The sequence below is a fragment of the Tasmannia lanceolata genome, unplaced genomic scaffold, assembly GCF_043159265.1.
Source record: "Tasmannia lanceolata isolate RefF3 unplaced genomic scaffold, GAP_Taslan_0.1 ptg000005l, whole genome shotgun sequence".
NCBI lineage: Eukaryota > Viridiplantae > Streptophyta > Magnoliopsida > Canellales > Winteraceae > Tasmannia > Tasmannia lanceolata.
This window is the reverse complement of record NW_027518682.1, coordinates 11,535,325-11,552,107: the sequence shown is the minus strand read 5'-3', so window position 1 is coordinate 11,552,107 and position 16,783 is coordinate 11,535,325. Positions and strand designations below refer to the sequence as shown.

General features: G+C 40.8%; 2 protein-coding genes and 1 pseudogene across 2 annotated transcripts; all 3 read left to right on the top strand.

The window, feature by feature from the left end:
• The first annotated feature begins 3,345 nt into the window (after positions 1-3,345).
• On the top strand, positions 3,346-4,688 carry LOC143876631 (short chain aldehyde dehydrogenase 1-like). The gene is made up of 2 exons (XM_077378323.1): positions 3,346-3,468; positions 3,687-4,688. Exons 1-2 carry the CDS (start codon positions 3,431-3,433, stop codon positions 4,456-4,458), a joined length of 810 nt encoding a protein of 269 aa, XP_077234438.1. The 5' UTR covers positions 3,346-3,430; the 3' UTR covers positions 4,459-4,688.
• Positions 4,689-9,895: 5,207 nt separating this feature from the next.
• Positions 9,896-11,328, top strand: LOC143876630 (short chain aldehyde dehydrogenase 1-like). The gene is made up of 2 exons (XM_077378322.1): positions 9,896-10,029; positions 10,422-11,328. Exons 1-2 carry the CDS (start codon positions 9,995-9,997, stop codon positions 11,218-11,220), a joined length of 834 nt encoding a protein of 277 aa, XP_077234437.1. The 5' UTR covers positions 9,896-9,994; the 3' UTR covers positions 11,221-11,328.
• Positions 11,329-14,793: 3,465 nt separating this feature from the next.
• On the top strand, positions 14,794-15,768 carry LOC143876357 (short chain aldehyde dehydrogenase 1 pseudogene; annotated as a pseudogene).
• The last annotated feature ends 1,015 nt before the right edge of the window (positions 15,769-16,783 follow it).

The window sequence follows — 16,783 nt, the reverse complement described above, 5'->3', positions numbered from 1 at the left end:
AGTTCAAATTATTTTTTAAAAAGTACTGTATAACTTACCATAGGATGATCCAAGCTGTCCATTTGATGGGCCACATCGTAAATACATTGCACCCCAATGAAAATGGTTTTTGGGGTGCAATGTATTTACGATGTTAGGGTCATAGCCCAAGAACTCATTTCGATAGGATGATCCTAGGCCACATCGTAAATACATTGCACCCCAATGAAAATGGTTTTTGGGGTGCAATGTATTTTCGATGTTAGGGTCATAGCCCAAAAACACATTTCAATAGGATGATCCTAGCTCTACGATCTGTATTGGAATTGCATATTATGGAGACCTTTCATAGAGCTAGGATCGTTCTATCGAAATGAGTTTTCTGGCATAGCCTTACATTGTGGCCTATCAAATGAACGGTTTGGATCATCATATGGTAAGTTGTACAATACTTCTTGAATGATACCAGACTACACGAACTTTCACCATCCCAAAACAAATTACCCATGCCATGCTAGAAGTGTTAAATAGTGGGCCCAACCCATCAAAACATGTGTAATATAATTTGGCTGCACTACATGAAATGTAAGGGAAAAGTTATACTAGCCCCCTTTTTTACTTGGGAGAAACCCTCTAGTGTAAAAGAGTAATGGGCCTCACCCATGTTCTGCCCCTCCTCAAGCAAATTCCTGACTTGGCTCCGCCCCTGGCAGCCACCTCAGATGAATTAAATGAGTGCGACAAAATCTAAGCCTATGTGGCTGCTCTCTCATGCAAAATGCCTTCTGTGAGAGTCCCTATCAATATAAAGCTTACTAATAGGGTTGGCTTACTAGGAGAAATCCTTATCTAATGAAAACATTACCCATCACAGATCGAGCCCTATCATAATTTTGCTCTGCCCTATGAGTTGGGGTCAGGATATTTTAAGGAGCCTTTTACACGGGGTGCGGAACTAGACGCAAGCAAGCTTAAAATTAGGTGCAACACTCACTGGACCTATTCTCACGACCGCGAGGGATGAATCAAAGGGCTACAAAATGGGTCATTGGTAAATCAAAATATTTGATTAGTCATTGGTGTATCAAACCGGTCATTAATTTTTTCTTAATGTAGCAAAAATGAAAATTATGCTAATCAGTTCTTTTTTGTAACTGCCAATTGAAAGGTTTTGGCTCACTAAGTTATCTGACATTGTAGATTACAGTTGTCCAAGCTCCACTATTCGAGCTGGGAAGAAAGCCTTTGTCTGAACTGAGTGGGTCATTTTTAGTATATTTTGATTTCCAAGGAATACATATCAGTTTCCAAAGAACCACCTCACGTGTATGTGTGGTGGTGTTGACTGGGGTGTTCGAGATAACCTTTCGTCTAAACTATGAGTATGGACAATAAATAAAGGGCAGTGATAAATCGACTCCCCATGTGTCTATCTCTCTCCTCTTTCTCTCTCTAACCTAGAGGAGAGAGAAAGACACATGGGGAGTCGATTCATATCAAAATTATCCATGGCCCATGGGGGCGACCACATGGGCTCACGGTCCAAAAATAATAAAAGAAATAATAATCAATATACAAGACACCATGTGATTTGATGAGAGAATTTACATACAGAAAGCCTGATATGTCTGGCAGCTGGCTCATGCAAAGCTGTGTCTGCAAAATGCCTTCTGTGAGGGTCCCTAGCAAATCCCTTTTTAAAAAGTTATTATCTATAGCATCTAGGAAAAAATTTAAAAAAATCCTATCCTTTTTGCCTTTACTAATATAGGGCTTACTAATAGGGTTGGCTTAGCAGGAGAAATCCTTATCTGAATAAAAACATTACCTATCATAGATCTAGCCCTGTCATAATTTAGCTTAGCCCTTCTATCTTAATGAGTTGGGGTCATGAGTCGGGGTCAGGATCTTTTTAGGAGCCATTTACACGGGGTGCGGGACCAGACACAAGCAAGCTTAGAATTAGGTACAACACTCACTAGACCTATTCTCACGAGCCAGGATGAATCAAAGGGCTACAAAACAGGTCATTGGTATATCAAAATATTTGGTTCGTCATTCGTATATCAAACCGGTCATTAATTCTTTCTTAATGTAGCAAAAATCAAAATTATGCTAATCAGTTCTTTTTTATAACTGCCAGTTTAAAGGTTTGGCTCACAGTTTATCTGACATTGCATCTTACAGTTGTCCAAGCTCCACCTGGGAAGAATGTATTTTTCTTCTCACAACTGAACTGAGTGGGTCATTTTTAGTATTTTTTGTTTTCCGAGGAATAAATATCACTTTCCAAAGAACCATGCACCTCATGTGTATGTGTAGTGGTGTTGATTGTGTTTGAGATAACCTGTCGTCTAAAATATGAGTATTGACAACAAATAAGGGGAAATTATATTTTTACTCCACCTTATTACGCATGCCCCCCCCCCCCCGACAACTTGATTTGATGTGAAAAGTGGGCAACTTTAACGCTTTTTGACGTCAAATCACGTTATTAGAGGAGCACATGCGTAATGCAGGGGGAGTGAAAATATCATCGCAGTGATAAAATTCTCTCCCTTCTATTATAATATGGGACTTGCTAAGGTCCATCGCAAAAGGGTTTTCGCTGCTGCTGGTCTGTCGCACACCAAACCAGCTAGCCACCTTGTTAATGAGACAAAAGCAACGAAAACCCTTTTGTGATGGACGCTAGCAATTCCCTTATAATATTCACCTTCTATTTTGCAAAATGGACTGTACAACCCACACCATATGATGATCCAAACCGTCATTTTGATGGGCCACAATGAAAATAGGTTGTGCCCTAAAAATCATTTCAATAGGATGATCCTAGCTCTCAGATCTATAGAGAAACTCCATATAATCAAACCTTAATAGATCGGACGGCTAGGATCATTAATCCTTTTTCTTTTCTTTATAAATACTAGCCAAAGAAGGCAAGCAACGATGCACTAGAAAGAGAGGGAGAGAGACTTTATCACAAGTAAGTGTGTGTTGTTTGTGTTTGTATAATCAGTCACTGATGCAACAAAACGGATTATTGGCCCTTTTATGGGCCCACGGAAGCCACCACAAAATTGCTCACTTGAAGGCAATTATATTCCGCACGTTCTGCTCGCTCCCTTCTTCCCTAGTTTAAAGAATGAGTTTTGCTCTTTCCAACGCACCTAAGGTTAGCAAAACCCATTTATAATTCATATCAAAATTATACATGGGGCGACCACATGGTCTCACCGTCCAAAAATAATAAAAGAAATAATAATCAATATATTTAGTACAAGATACCATGTGATTTGAAAAGAGAATTTACAAATATGTTTGGCAGCTAGCAGGGCGAGAACAGATCTCATGGATTTTCCTCCTTATAAATGTCAACATAACATGAAATGAAAATTAACCTCGTCCCTAGCCTAGGATATATCCTTTTTCTGTAGAAACTGTGATAAAGATGGCCAGTAGTTCTACCATAGTCTCTATTGCTAAAAGGTAAGAGCAGCATCCATCAAATTTACCTACCTTCTTTGTTTTAAACAGTATCTCAGATTCAATCTTAATGAGAGAAGAAAAAAGAATGTTCATTTGGTCTAAACACTTCTACCTAAATGCATAGGAGTTATGGGTTGCAATGTTGAAGTCATGGCATGTTAATAGATAGAAAAATAAACCTAAAAAATGGGAATTAACCAATTAAGTTGATTTTGCAGGTTGGAAGGGAAGGTGGCCGTGATAACCGGCGGAGCTAGTGGGATTGGCGAGAGCACTGCAAGATTATTTGTACGTCACGGTGCCAAAGTGGTGATCGCCGACGTTCAAGAAGAGTTAGGCCAAACTCTGAGCAAAGAGTTAAATGCTTCCTTCACATACTGCGACGTCACCAAAGAAGATGATGTCCGAAATGCCGTGGAGGGTGCAGTTTCCAAGTATGGAAAGCTGGACATCATGTTCAATAATGCAGGGATTACAGGTGAAGTGAAACCATCTGTCTTAGACATTGACAGCAGAGATTTCCAGAGTGTACTTGGTGTGAACATCTTTGGCGCTTTCTTAGGCGCTAAGCATGCCGCAAGGGTGATGATTCCACAGAGAAAGGGGTCCATTCTCTTCACTTCGAGCGCTTCTTCGGTGGCGAGTGCAGGGACATTGCATGCCTATAAGGCATCTAAGCACGCAGTGGTGGGTCTGACTCAGAACTTGTGTGCTGAGTTGGGACGATTCGGGATTAGAGTCAATTGCATCTCTCCTGATGGTATCAGTACCCCGTTGATGAATAAGGCATTTGGGATGGAGGGGAGTGAGGTGGAGAAGTGGATGGGCGATTCGGCTAATTTGAAAGGAGTGACACTCAAAACAGAGGATGTGGCAGAAGCTGCTGTGTATCTAGCTAGTGATGAGTCCAAGTACGTGAGTGGGCTCAACCTTTTGATAGATGGGGGTATTTCCACGATCCATCCCGCCATTGCCAAGGTTACTACATAAGCTTCTTGATGGGAAAAGCTACTCATCTTATTTTCGTTGTGTGATTGGATCTATTGGTCTCACCTACCTCGAACGAATCATCTTAGGTAGAAATAAAGTATACTTAAATTGGATCCATTTATTTGTTTTAGTATATACATGCTATCACGCCCAAAACCATATTCACGGCCCAACACATGAAAGCACCACTTACCTGCAAAGTAACCTCTACAAGTATGCATGGCTAAGTAGAATAACATTAGATCCATTCACAACATTATCTAATATATAAGTCTTACATGAATTCAAAATGAGAATTTCAACTCTCTCTCTCTCTCTCTCCCAAACATAATCAAAATAAATGACTTTCTCTACAACTACTCAAAAGCAAATACTCACTAATCTAAACAAATCAAAGAGTTCAAAATCAAATGATGAAGATCAAGCTCCTGCTCCCTCGACGTCTCCACGGGGATCGAAATTTGAAAATGTTAAACCACAGTAAGCCAAAGCCCAGTACATAATAACGCATTACTTCAGTTGGGCCAAAGCATACCACGGGGTAAGAGGTAATGAAGCGACATGGAAATAAGACAGAGTACAAATGATTCATATAATACGAATATCATGAGTCAATAAAAAGAACAGTTCACATTTATTGGCTGAGCAAAGGAATAGCATGGTCAATATGAAATTCCAAAGTGTAATTTAGTAATTCAAAGGGCACATATGTCATATTCATATAAAGGTCAAAGTCATACAGAAAGCAATATTACTTCAAGATCATTGGCATAGTCCAGAAGGCTCGTTAGGGCTATCGTCGATTTCCCACAGTATTCCGTATGGGTGCAACTCGGGTCGGGTTGGGTCTGGTTGAGGCCAACCCTTAGCCAACCCGAGATAGCATTCTCTCAACCCTAACCCAACCCAGCCCGAGCCTTGGGTTGAGGATGGTCAACCCTAACCCAACTCACCTCCAAATCGGGTCGGGTTGAGGCGGATTCATCTCGGGCCAAATAGAAAAATACAAGGAAAAAAAATTATAATCCTACAAAAACATGAGAAAACTAGAGGACAGTGGTCGGGTTCGGTTCGGGTCGGGTCGGGTTGCCAAGGCCTCAACCGTAACCCAACCCTAATCCAACCCAACCCGAGAAAATGCCAACCCAATCCGAGCCAAGATCAGGTTGACCTGTCTGGTTCGGGTTGAGCTCGACCCAAGTTGCACCCTTAGTATTCCGAACTCGTTCCTAGACATATATCTGTCGACAGGGCTAACATACCTTCCCACTAGCGGGATCCATATAACCAATGTACTAGCCCTATTGGGAGGGCCCATATAACTAATGTACTAGCCCCAATTGGCAGGGCCCATATAAGCTAAGCTTCCACAAGAAGTTTCCATATCAAAGTGATGCCAAAAGAGTTCATAGAAGTATGAGAGAATCATGCTCAATCAAGGCTACATATGAGCTCCAAACAATCGAAGGTACGCATCATCCATAGGATGTACAATGTCACAAGAATCATAGGAATAATGCACGCTAGATCCAAATCAGTTGCCAATGGTTGTTCAAAAGTTTCACATACGTGGGGGACATATAAATAAGAGATAAAATGATTGCAATAAGTTTGGATGCATCAAAGACACCGAAGTAATACAGTATTAAGTACCTCGAAAATTAAGTCCTCACTTTTTCTGGATTCAATGATAGATTCTATCATCACAAATCATACCATCATTAGGGAGGTTTGAGGGCGAAGAAACTCATGAACGAAGTATTGAAAACCGAGTCAAAGTGGGAAATCCGCTATACTGGGTACTGGTCGGTCGACTATCTAGCACCCTTTCTGATTTTATCTGATTTTCAAGAACTTTGAATTATAAAAACTCACACACCGATCATCCAATTTGATTGCGGTTGGATCCATTGGACTCCTTATGATGAGAGGGTTCCATCAAATCCAATCCGGCCGTTGGAAACTCATCGGACGACGATCGGTGGAAAAAATAAGGATCAAATATCAAGGATCAAAACTAGTCGGTCTTAAGTTCGATGGGATTCTTAGGATAAAAAGGGCATTAAGGAACCCAAGATCGATGATAAATCCTCCCAATCAAGAGAATATAGAGAAAACACACCCCTCTCTACAATAAAATCATCGCTTGAGGAGTACAAGAACAAGAAAATGATCCTACAATGATCTTACCACGGATCGCGATCTCCGGCCTCCAAGTTCAATTCCCCTTCTTCTCTCACATGAATTTGGGTGTCATGGACGGCTCCCTCAATTAGGTTTTGATTTCTCTTTGTAGAAATCCACAAAAAAGAGTATTTATATTTGTTTTAGGAAGCCCTAAATCATTAATTAACGAGAGGACTATAACACCCTCCTACCCTAAATGGAACAAAATTTTGATTAAGGGTATTTGGGGTATTTCATTATTCCCACCTTACAAAAATTTTGTCCTCAAAATTTAACTTAGGGCTGCAACTCGAGCCGGGTTTTACCCGACCCGCATCGACCCGACCCGAAAATAGCCTGGGTTGGGTTCAGGTTTCATGGGTTTCGGGTCGAGCTGGGTTGAGCATTCAAAAGCCCGCATGAATCTCGGGTCGAGCTGGGTTTGAAGGGGCCCGACCCGACCCGACCCGACCCGAGTTACATAAGTTATAGTATGTACATTTTTTCTATTGTTAGTTAAAAGTTAAAAGTGAAAACCCACGCACCCACTGTTATTGTATGTGAGTGTAATTTCTGCTTCTATGAGTTGAGTTGATTCAAGTGTTTGATTCAGCATTGTTTGATTGTAATTACAACATTGTTTGATTACAACATTGTTTGATTCAAGTGTAATGTGAATGTAATTTCTGCTTCTATGAGTTGAGTTGCCTTGCCAAAGAAGAATTTTCCTTAAAAAATTTGGTCAACGTGAAAAAACCCGACCCGACCCGACCCGAGATTTATCATGGGCAGGGCCGGGTTTGGGATCGTGGGTTTTCTGAAAAAAAAAACCCAGCCCGACCCGACCCGAGATATTTCTCGGGTAGGGTTGTGTTCTCCAAAACCCGACCCGCCCGACCCGTGTTGCAGCCCTAATTTAACTTATCACCTACTCAAGTCATTGAATAGGAAGGGATACTTTTCTTTTATATTTTCCTCCAGTTCCCTAGTGTCCTCACTCTCCGGGTGATTTTGCCACAGTACTTTCATATATGATATAGTCCGTCGTCTAAATATTTGATCCTTTCGATCAACTATGCAAATCAGTTGTTCCTCGAATGACAAATCTTCTCTTAATTGCGATTCGAATCGGGCACATATTTCATTAACATGGGCACATGAAATACGTTGTGAACTGCCGGCAATGATGGTGGTAAGGCCAGCCTGTAAGTTACTTCCCCAAACTTATCTAGTATCTCAAAAGGTCTCACATATCTTAGAATGAGATTTCCTCTGATCACAAATTGCATTACGCCTCTGGTAGGCGATACTTTAAAAAACACATTATCTCCAACTTGAAACTCCAATTCCCTTCTACCAACATCGCCATAACTCTTTTGCCCACTCTGGGCAATGCGAAGGTGCTCTTGAATCAATTTTACTTTATCAATGGTCTGCTGAACCAATTCGGGGCCTAAAAGCCTTCTCTCTCCCATATTATCCCAGCATATGGGCAGTTAATATTTCCTTCCATACAGAGCTTCAAATGTAGCCATATGAATACTGGCTTGATAACTGTTATTATATGCGAACTCAACTAAGGGTAGGTGGTCATCCCATGCACCCTTCAAGTCAATCACACAAGCCATGATCATATCTTTCAAGATCTGAATTGTCCTCTAGGACTGACCGTCTGTCTGAAGATGAAAGGCGATGCTAAATTTAAGTGAAGTCCCTAATGCTGTATGTAAACTACTCCAAAACTGCAATACAAAATGAGTGTCTCGATCTAATACAATGGATACGGGTACCCCTTGATGTTTGACAATATGATCAATATATAATAGACCTGGCAAACGGGTGGGCTGGGCCGGGTTTCACCCAACCCGTATCGGTCCAGGTAACCCATTTTTTTTTTTTTTTCTACTGTTTTTATTCTCGGACTATAATAGGATGATCCAGGCTGTTCATGTGATGCACCATAACGTAAATAGGTTGTGTCCAAAAAATCATTTCCATATGATGATCTTAGCCCTCTGATCTATGGAGGAATTGCATATTATTATTTATGGAAACCTCTATAGATTGGAGGGCTAGGATTATCCTATTGAAATGATTTTTGGTGAGTGACCTATTTACGGTGTGTTCCATCACATGGACGGTTTAGATTATCCTATGATGTGGTCAGTACAGTATTCTCTGAAAATTATGGTACTACACCATGTAAAATCTCGAACATTTAGGTTTTTACGGGCACCTGTAGGTCCACCCGTCTTACGGTGTGTTCCATCACATGGATGGTTTAGATCATCCTATGATGTGGTCAGTACAGTACTCTTTGAAAATTATGGTACTATAAGGGTTTACACCATGTAAAATCTCGAACATTTAGGTTTTTACGGGCACCTGTAGGTCCACCCGTCCCGGCCCATTTTTTAAGGGCTGGGCCTAGTCAAATTTACAACGGGTCATGATTTAGTGTCCGTAAATAAATTACGGGTGGGCCAGGTGGCCCTGCGGGTCCGGGTCACTTTTTGCCGTGTCTAATAGTAATACATAACTTTTGCAATACAAGGAGGTGAGCTCGCATCACCCCGAGATGGAGAAAATCACGTGAAAATGACCATATCAACTGTCATTTTCACTGTCTTTATTTTTTTCCAATATCTAAGGCTCTGTTCACTTGCGTTCCCGGGAAAGCAAATCCCTGGAAAACAGCCTCTTTTTTCCTTGACAAGACAGAATTCTGGTGTTCACTTGCTTTCCTGAGAAAGTAACAAGCCTAGGTGGAAAATGTCAAATAATGACATGGAAATTGCCAAAAATGATGTGGAAATGTCTCTTTTCTCACAAGTGTGGGAAACCAAATTCCACTATTTTGGTCGGATTTGCTTTCCCGGGAAAACTAGTTAAAAAAGGTGGGCAAGCAGTTTCTCGGGAAACCTTTTCCTGCACAGTTCCTGCCACGTGAACAGGCGCGGGAAACCTTTTCCTACACAGTTTCCCTGGAATTCTTTTCCTAATGCCACGTCAGATTTCCGGGAAACCTTTTCTTTTCCTTTCCCGGGAAAACAAGTGAACAGAGCCTAAAGAATTGTTGGCCTATAGGGAGGGCGAGGGGGGGGGGGGGGGGGGGGGGGGAGAGAGAGAGAGAGAGAGAGTATTAATGAGGGTTGGGGAGAGATACCGTTTCTGACACTACAACCTGAATTTATCCTCGAAGGGGGCAAAATTATCAGCCCCCATGTAATAACGTGAGCCTGCTCTGTCGACTTGTAGGGCGAGAACAGGTCTCATCGATTTTCCATTTTATAAATTCGAACCTAACATGAGATGAAAACCTTGTCACAAGCCCAGGCTACCTCCGTTTTTCATAGAAACTTTGATAAAGATGAGCAGTTCTATCGTTGCCTCTATTGCTAAAAGGTAAACTTAGAGCATAGCCACAAATTTACTTTCTTTGTTTTGCACGATCTATCATGAGAAATTATATGATGGGTGGCAGTATACACCCGTATTTTTTCAGAAGTAAGGTACGGCCTACTCCGTAGAATGATCTAAAATTCCAAACAGTCCATTTGTTCAGCTGCGAGGCAAAAAATCGTATCTATAGGATGATCCTAACCCTCTGATCTATAGAGGTTTCTCATCTGTTATATTCAATGGTAACGGAAAAAAAGAATATCTATTTCGCTTTGTCTAAGCCTTTTAGCTAATTGGGTAACAGTTATAGGTTGCGATATTAGAAGTCATGGCATGTTCATAGATAGAAAAAAGAACCCAAAATTGGAAATTAACCAATTAAGTTGATTTTGAAGGTTGGAAGGGAAGGTGGCTGTGATAACCGGTGGAGCCAGTGGGATTGGTGAGAGCACTGCAAGATTATTTGTACGTCACGGTGCCAAAGTGGTGATCGCCGACGTTCAAGACGACTTAGGCCAAACTCTCAGCAAAGAACTCAGCTCAGAAGGCAATGCCTTGTTCACACACTGTGATGTCACCAAAGAAAATGATGTCCAAAATGCCATAGATGGTGCAGTTTCCAAGTATGGAAAGCTAGACATCATGTTCAATAATGCAGGGATCACGGGTGAAGTGAAGCAATCTCTCTTAGACATAGACAACAGAGATTTCCAAAATGTCCTTAGTGTCAACCTCTTTGGGTCTTTCTTGGGTGCCAAACACGCCGCAAGGGTGATGATTCCACAGAGAAAAGGGTGCATTCTCTTCACTTGTAGCACAGCTGCAGTTGGGAGTGTAGGCACATTGCACGCTTACAAGGCGTCTAAGCATGCTATAGTGGGTCTGGCTCAGAATTTGTGCGCCGAGTTGGGACAATTCGGGATTAGGGTAAATTGTATCTCTCCTGATGGACTCCCTACGACATTGTTGAAGAAGGCATTTGGGATGGAGAAGAGTGAGGTGGATAAGTTGTTCAGAGAATCTGCGAATTTGAAAGGAGTGACACTCAACACAGAGGATGTGGCAGAGGCTGCTGTTTATCTTGCTAGCGATGAGTCCAAGTATGTGAGTGGGCTCAACCTTTTGATAGATGGGGGCGTTTCTAACATCCGTCCAACTTCACTTGCCATGTTTGCTGCTGCCAAGGTTTTTTGAAGAGAAAAGTTACTCATTTAATTTAGTGCTTTTCCTTGTGTAACTGGATCAGTTGAACGTGCTTTGATAGAATGCAAATTATCTATGACAAAATAAAGTATCATTACTTAAACATATCTTAGGATTGATGCTAACTGTTGGTGACCTATGTAGAGATCAACGGCTAAGAACTGTGGGCCATGTGGTATTAAGATCATAAGGTGTTTGATTTTCATCAAAACACTATGATTGTGAGGAAGAACGTAAACAGAAAATCAATAGAGGTTTTTTGAGACCTCTGTAATTACATTGGCCTCTTGTCCCTGCTTATCTCCTCATCTCAAAACATGTGTTAATTCAAGTTCCCAACGGCAATTAAATGTCCCTTAGCTAGTGCCATATGGGGCATCGTCAGCAAAAACCCAAGTTAATCTAAGATTAATTTTTTACCTGAAATAAAGTTATTTTATTAGTTTTTTTTTTTTTTTTTTTGGGTCCGGAAGAAGACTGGAAACCGTGGGTCAGACCCATCCAACCCTGATACGAGAACGTGAAAACCCATTAAGCCGCACGTGCGAGTTTTTGTGTCCTGCAGGAAGTGAGTCTTCCTCCAGAGGCATAAAACCCTGATACTAGTGGTAGTGACTGTTTGAAACATTTGCTCAACGTCCGAAAAACTAGAAGAGATACGGATTAATATATTCAGAGCGGTGATAAATTCTCCCCTTAAGGATAAATTCCCCCCTTTAATGACGCATTAACACAAAACGTTAAAGAGGGCAGGCAATTAGCAGGTTATCTATTCCTTATTACCTGCTAGAAACGTAACCCTAAAATCCAGCAAGAGAAAAGGCTTCCTGCAATGCTGTATTTTCAGGAATGTAAAAGCTTGGGAAATAGAAATGCAACAGTGTCAATGGATTATTCAAGGGGTTCTTTAGAAAGAAGAAAAGTGTAAGGAATCAAAAAAATTAAAATTAAAATGCATACTTCCTTGTTTGTGATGATCTGGGGTTTGTTATCGACTTGCAGGTTTTGGTGTCTGGGTTTTTTTAGAGATGGCTTAGTGGGGGGAGAAGATGGCATCGAAGTGTTATTTCATTTTAGTGTTGAACCTGTCTTGTCCAGGCCAACTTTTCACTTCTAAGTACTCCCTTGTTTACATGTTACTCGTGCCTAATGTCGTTGTTCCCTTATAACTATGCACCCAATACGTCTTTTGTATTTGCACACTTACATGCAAATGACAGGAATCCCCTCTTCTAACGGGAACAGGCACAACCTTGAATGAATACATTGTAATCAATTTTGTTATCACTTTGCAAATTGGATATTTGTGTCCAAATCCAGGGTCAATCACCAGCCTTCTTTTTTCATGTGGACTCTGGATAGTATTCATGATCAGACACTTGATCACAGTGTTGCATGTATCCGGATTTGCGTGTCGGGATCCGACACGGATTCGAGGTGTCGGATTCTGTAAACCCCCAAAAGTAGGAATCGAATTCAGTAATTTTTAAATAAAATAAAATTTTAAAATTAAAAAAATAAAATAAAAAAAATATAGAGAACGGTTCCTACACATATGTGTAGAGAGTTCTCTACACACTAGCTTAAAATACAGTGGCGGCCCACATTGTTTGGGTGATCCAAGCCATCCATTTTAAAGGCCCTCACATAGATAGGGTGTCTACAAAAAATCAAATTCATAGGATCATCCCAACCCTTCGATTTGTGGAGGTAAAATGGATGTCTTTAAACCTTCACAAATTAGTCCATTTTTTGCCTCCACAGTTCGAATGGTTAGGATGATCCTATGGATTTGATTTTTTGTGGACACCCTATCTGTGTGAGGGCTTTAAAAATGAATGGTTTGGATCACCCAAATAATGTGGCCCCCACTGTATTTTAAGCTAGTGTGTAGATAACTTATCTACACATATGTGTAGGAACCGTTTTCTCATATATATATATGAAAAATTTGAGCGTGGAGAATTGAGGCGAGTTCTGTATTAAGAGAGTTTAAGGAGGAAAGGGGTCGATGTTCGAGGGTTGAAGCACTAGGGTTTTTATTAAAAGAGTACGAGTTATGCTTTTATATAAAAAAAATTAAGAAGAAAATATGTTTAGAGGGAAAATATACAGGATTCCCATTTCAAAAGAGACAACGATGAATATGATTCGCCCGAAAAAAATAGGATTCGTGCGAGACACGGCTATGAGAAGAATCCGGGTGTGTCCCACGTGAATTCATGTACGATTAGGATGCCGGGACGTGTCGACACGGATTCGGCAAAGGGGGGCAAAGAATCCATGCAATATAGCTCGATCACAATCCCCGTATTAGAAAATTGTGGATATTTAGGAGGTAAATCTAGAACCAGAGAGCTAGGAAGTTGAGTCAAAGACGATAGACGCCCGTGGTTATTAGGAGTTTTTGAGATTCTTTGTGCCTCTGTTCCCTAGATATTGCTTTTAAGGATAGGTCTTGTCGTTGTACTCTTGACCTGTATCCCTATTCCTGTGATATCATTAGTATTTGTGAGCTGATTGTATCATCTTTTTCATTCAAATAATCTGGTAGGGGTCCATGCCAAACTCCAGCTTACCTACAAATAAATGTGGATATTTCTCACTACATATTTTGGGGTATGGGAAACATTTACTTTTGGAACAGTTTCCCTCCGTTTGAGATGGGGCTTTGTACATGACGGTTTTGATTAGAAGATTTACTTATGTGTATCTTCTATTTGCATCCATGCCATACAAGTATCAGTTGATCTCAAGTTTGTTTACTTTTTGTACTGTATGCCACATTTGGGGCCAAATTGCCAATTGTAGTGTGCTCCTTCTAGACATTTATACACACATATATGGGTACTCACTAAGAGATTTATTTATCTCTTTTTTTAGCTGATCTGCAAAGATCAAAGGAAGATCAGGTTTTTTGCAAGATATGATGGCTCAATTGGTTTTTCACTAGATCATGCAAAGATCAAAGGGAGATCTTAGGTTTTTTGCAAAGATCAAATTTAAAATAATTGAATTCAGCGGAACAGCAGAACAATAGAACAAAAACCTGCTCATTTATTTAAGGGAAAAATACAGTTACACCCCATCAACTTTCTGACACATTCAATAATAATCCTGTAGTTTCAAACTCATCAACTACACCCCTTGACTTTTCAATGTGTATAAGGTTGACCCCCTCTTTTGAAACACTACCAATTCTAATTAAGATCCCATCTCTATCGGTTGTCTAGAAAATCTTCTCTAGTCCGCTGAACAAAAACACAGTGGGCCCACATTGTTTGGATGATCCAAAAAACCAGCTCCATAAGGTCAACCTAACCATTCGATTTGTGGATAGAGGGGGTCTACCTTATAAACATTGAAAAGTCAGGGGCTGTAGTTGACGGAGGGGGTCTACCTCTAATTTCACCCTGGGAATCTTTTTCGCTGTAGCGCACCCTTTTTAGTGTGTCGCTTACCGTTTGCTCCCTCGAGCAATTAAGTCTATTCTAACGATTACATTAAAGGGGTGAATTTATCTTTCAAGGGTGAAATACACCACAAAATGTAACTACAGATGTCATGGATTTTCCTCTTTATAAATGCCAACATGTACTGGAAACATTATCCCAAGCGTAAGATATACTCATATACCTTCTTTGTTTTACACTCTCTCCGCCAATCCTTCTAGCTTAATGAGTGACACATGGGTTGCAATGCTGAAGTCATGGCTTATCATAAAATGGAAATTAACCAAGTTGTTTTTGCAGGTTTGAAGGGAAGGTGGCTGTTATAACAGGCAGAGCAAGCGGGATCGGCAAGAGCACTGCTAGATTATTTGTACGCCACAGTGCCAAAGTGGTGATCTCCGACGTTCAAGACGACTTAGGCCAAACTCTCAGCAAAGAGCTCGGATCAGATGACAATGCCTTGTTCACACACTGCGATGTCACCAAAGAAGATGATGTCCGAAATGCCGTGGATGGTGCGGCTAAGTATGGAAAGCCAGACATCATGTTCAATAATGCAGGGGTCACGGGTGAACTTAAACCATCTTTCTTAGACATAGACAACAGAGATTTCCAAAGTGTCCTCAGTGTGAACATCTTTGGGGCGTTTTTGGGGGCTAAACACGCAGCGAGGGTGATGATTCCACAGAGAAAAGGGTGCATTCTTTTCACTTCGAGCGCGGCTTCGGTGTCTAGTGCAGGCACATTGCACGCCAATAAGGCATCTAAGCACGTGGTAGTGGGTCTGACTCAGAACTTGTGCGCCGAGTTGGGACGATTTGGGATTAGAGTCAATTGCATCTCTCCTAATGGAATTTCCACGCCTTTGTTTAAGAAGCTATATGGGATGGAGGAGAGCGAGGTGGAGAAGTGGATGGGAAATTCGGGGAATTTGAAAGGAGTGACACTCAAAACAGAGGATGTGGCAGACGCAGCTGTGTATCTGGCTAGCGATGAGTCCAAGTTCGTGAGTGGGCTCAACCTTTTGATAGATGGGGGTGTTTCCACTATCCATCATGCCCAAGTTTTGAAAGGATACTCATCTTAAGAGTTGTTTTCATTGTGTAATTGGATCTGTTTGAGGCACCTTTCTCAGCCGAATTATCTAATGGAAAAAATTAAGTAAATTCACTTGAACTGAGTGATTCATATAAAATCTCTTTGTTTTAGTATATGCAATGCACTGTATTATATTAAAGTCAAGCCACCTCAGTTATAGATGCCCTCTAACCAAGCTTTAGAATCGTTTCAAAGATGATTTGATGTGATGCGCGCGCCACAAGAGACTCTTGCCATCTAAGATCACATATTTATAGATCTTTTCCTGTACAACCCCCCCCCCCCCCCCCCCCCCCCCCCCCAACGAACATTATGAAAACCTATAATGTTCACCTCCCCAAGCGTTATGTGAGGCCTGTGGTCACATACCATAACATGACGTGAGATATTTGCTTTTGCGTGGAACCCCCCAACCGATAGTGCGCTGCAAAAGTAGAAGGAAAGATATATAGATTCCCATTTTCTTTTCCCTTCTTTTATTTTGACAGGAAAGTCATATAGACTCCAAAGTAGAAGGAAAGATTTATAGATTCCCATTTCTTTACCTTTCTTTTCTTTTGAGAGGAAACTCATAAAGACTCCATTCCTTTTCCACGTAAAATGGGTCTAAACAAATTTTGTCACTTAAAAATGGGTTTAAAATTTGTTCATCCCCCATTTTATGTCAAAATAAACAAAGCCAAAATACAGCTTGCATTTTGAAAAAATCACAGCCGACAAGGAATGTGACATAGGAGTGCAACTCGAGTCAATTTTTGAGAATTCGGGTTGAGCTTTTACCATAAAATCAGTCCGGGTTCAGGTTGAATCCAATTTATTTTTAGCAAAAGCTCAACCCAACCCGAACCAAGTTGCACCACTAATGTGATGTGAATAGTACATGGAAACTAAACAGCACTGGAAAAGGAACATAAGCACTTAATTTACTTTGGTTTTCTCAATTTTTGGTGCAAAGAAAAGGGACATCAGAAAAATATGACGGGCCACAAGTAAAAGTGCGGGTT

Coding starts and splice junctions, on each gene's coding strand:
- LOC143876631 (XM_077378323.1), top strand. CDS start 3,431: ATGGCCAGTAGTTCTACCATAGTCTCTATTGCTAAAAG. Junction 3,469..3,686: donor ATAGTCTCTATTGCTAAAAG/GTAAGAGCAGCA, acceptor TTGATTTTGCAG/GTTGGAAGGGAAGGTGGCCG.
- LOC143876630 (XM_077378322.1), top strand. CDS start 9,995: ATGAGCAGTTCTATCGTTGCCTCTATTGCTAAAAG. Junction 10,030..10,421: donor GTTGCCTCTATTGCTAAAAG/GTAAACTTAGAG, acceptor TTGATTTTGAAG/GTTGGAAGGGAAGGTGGCTG.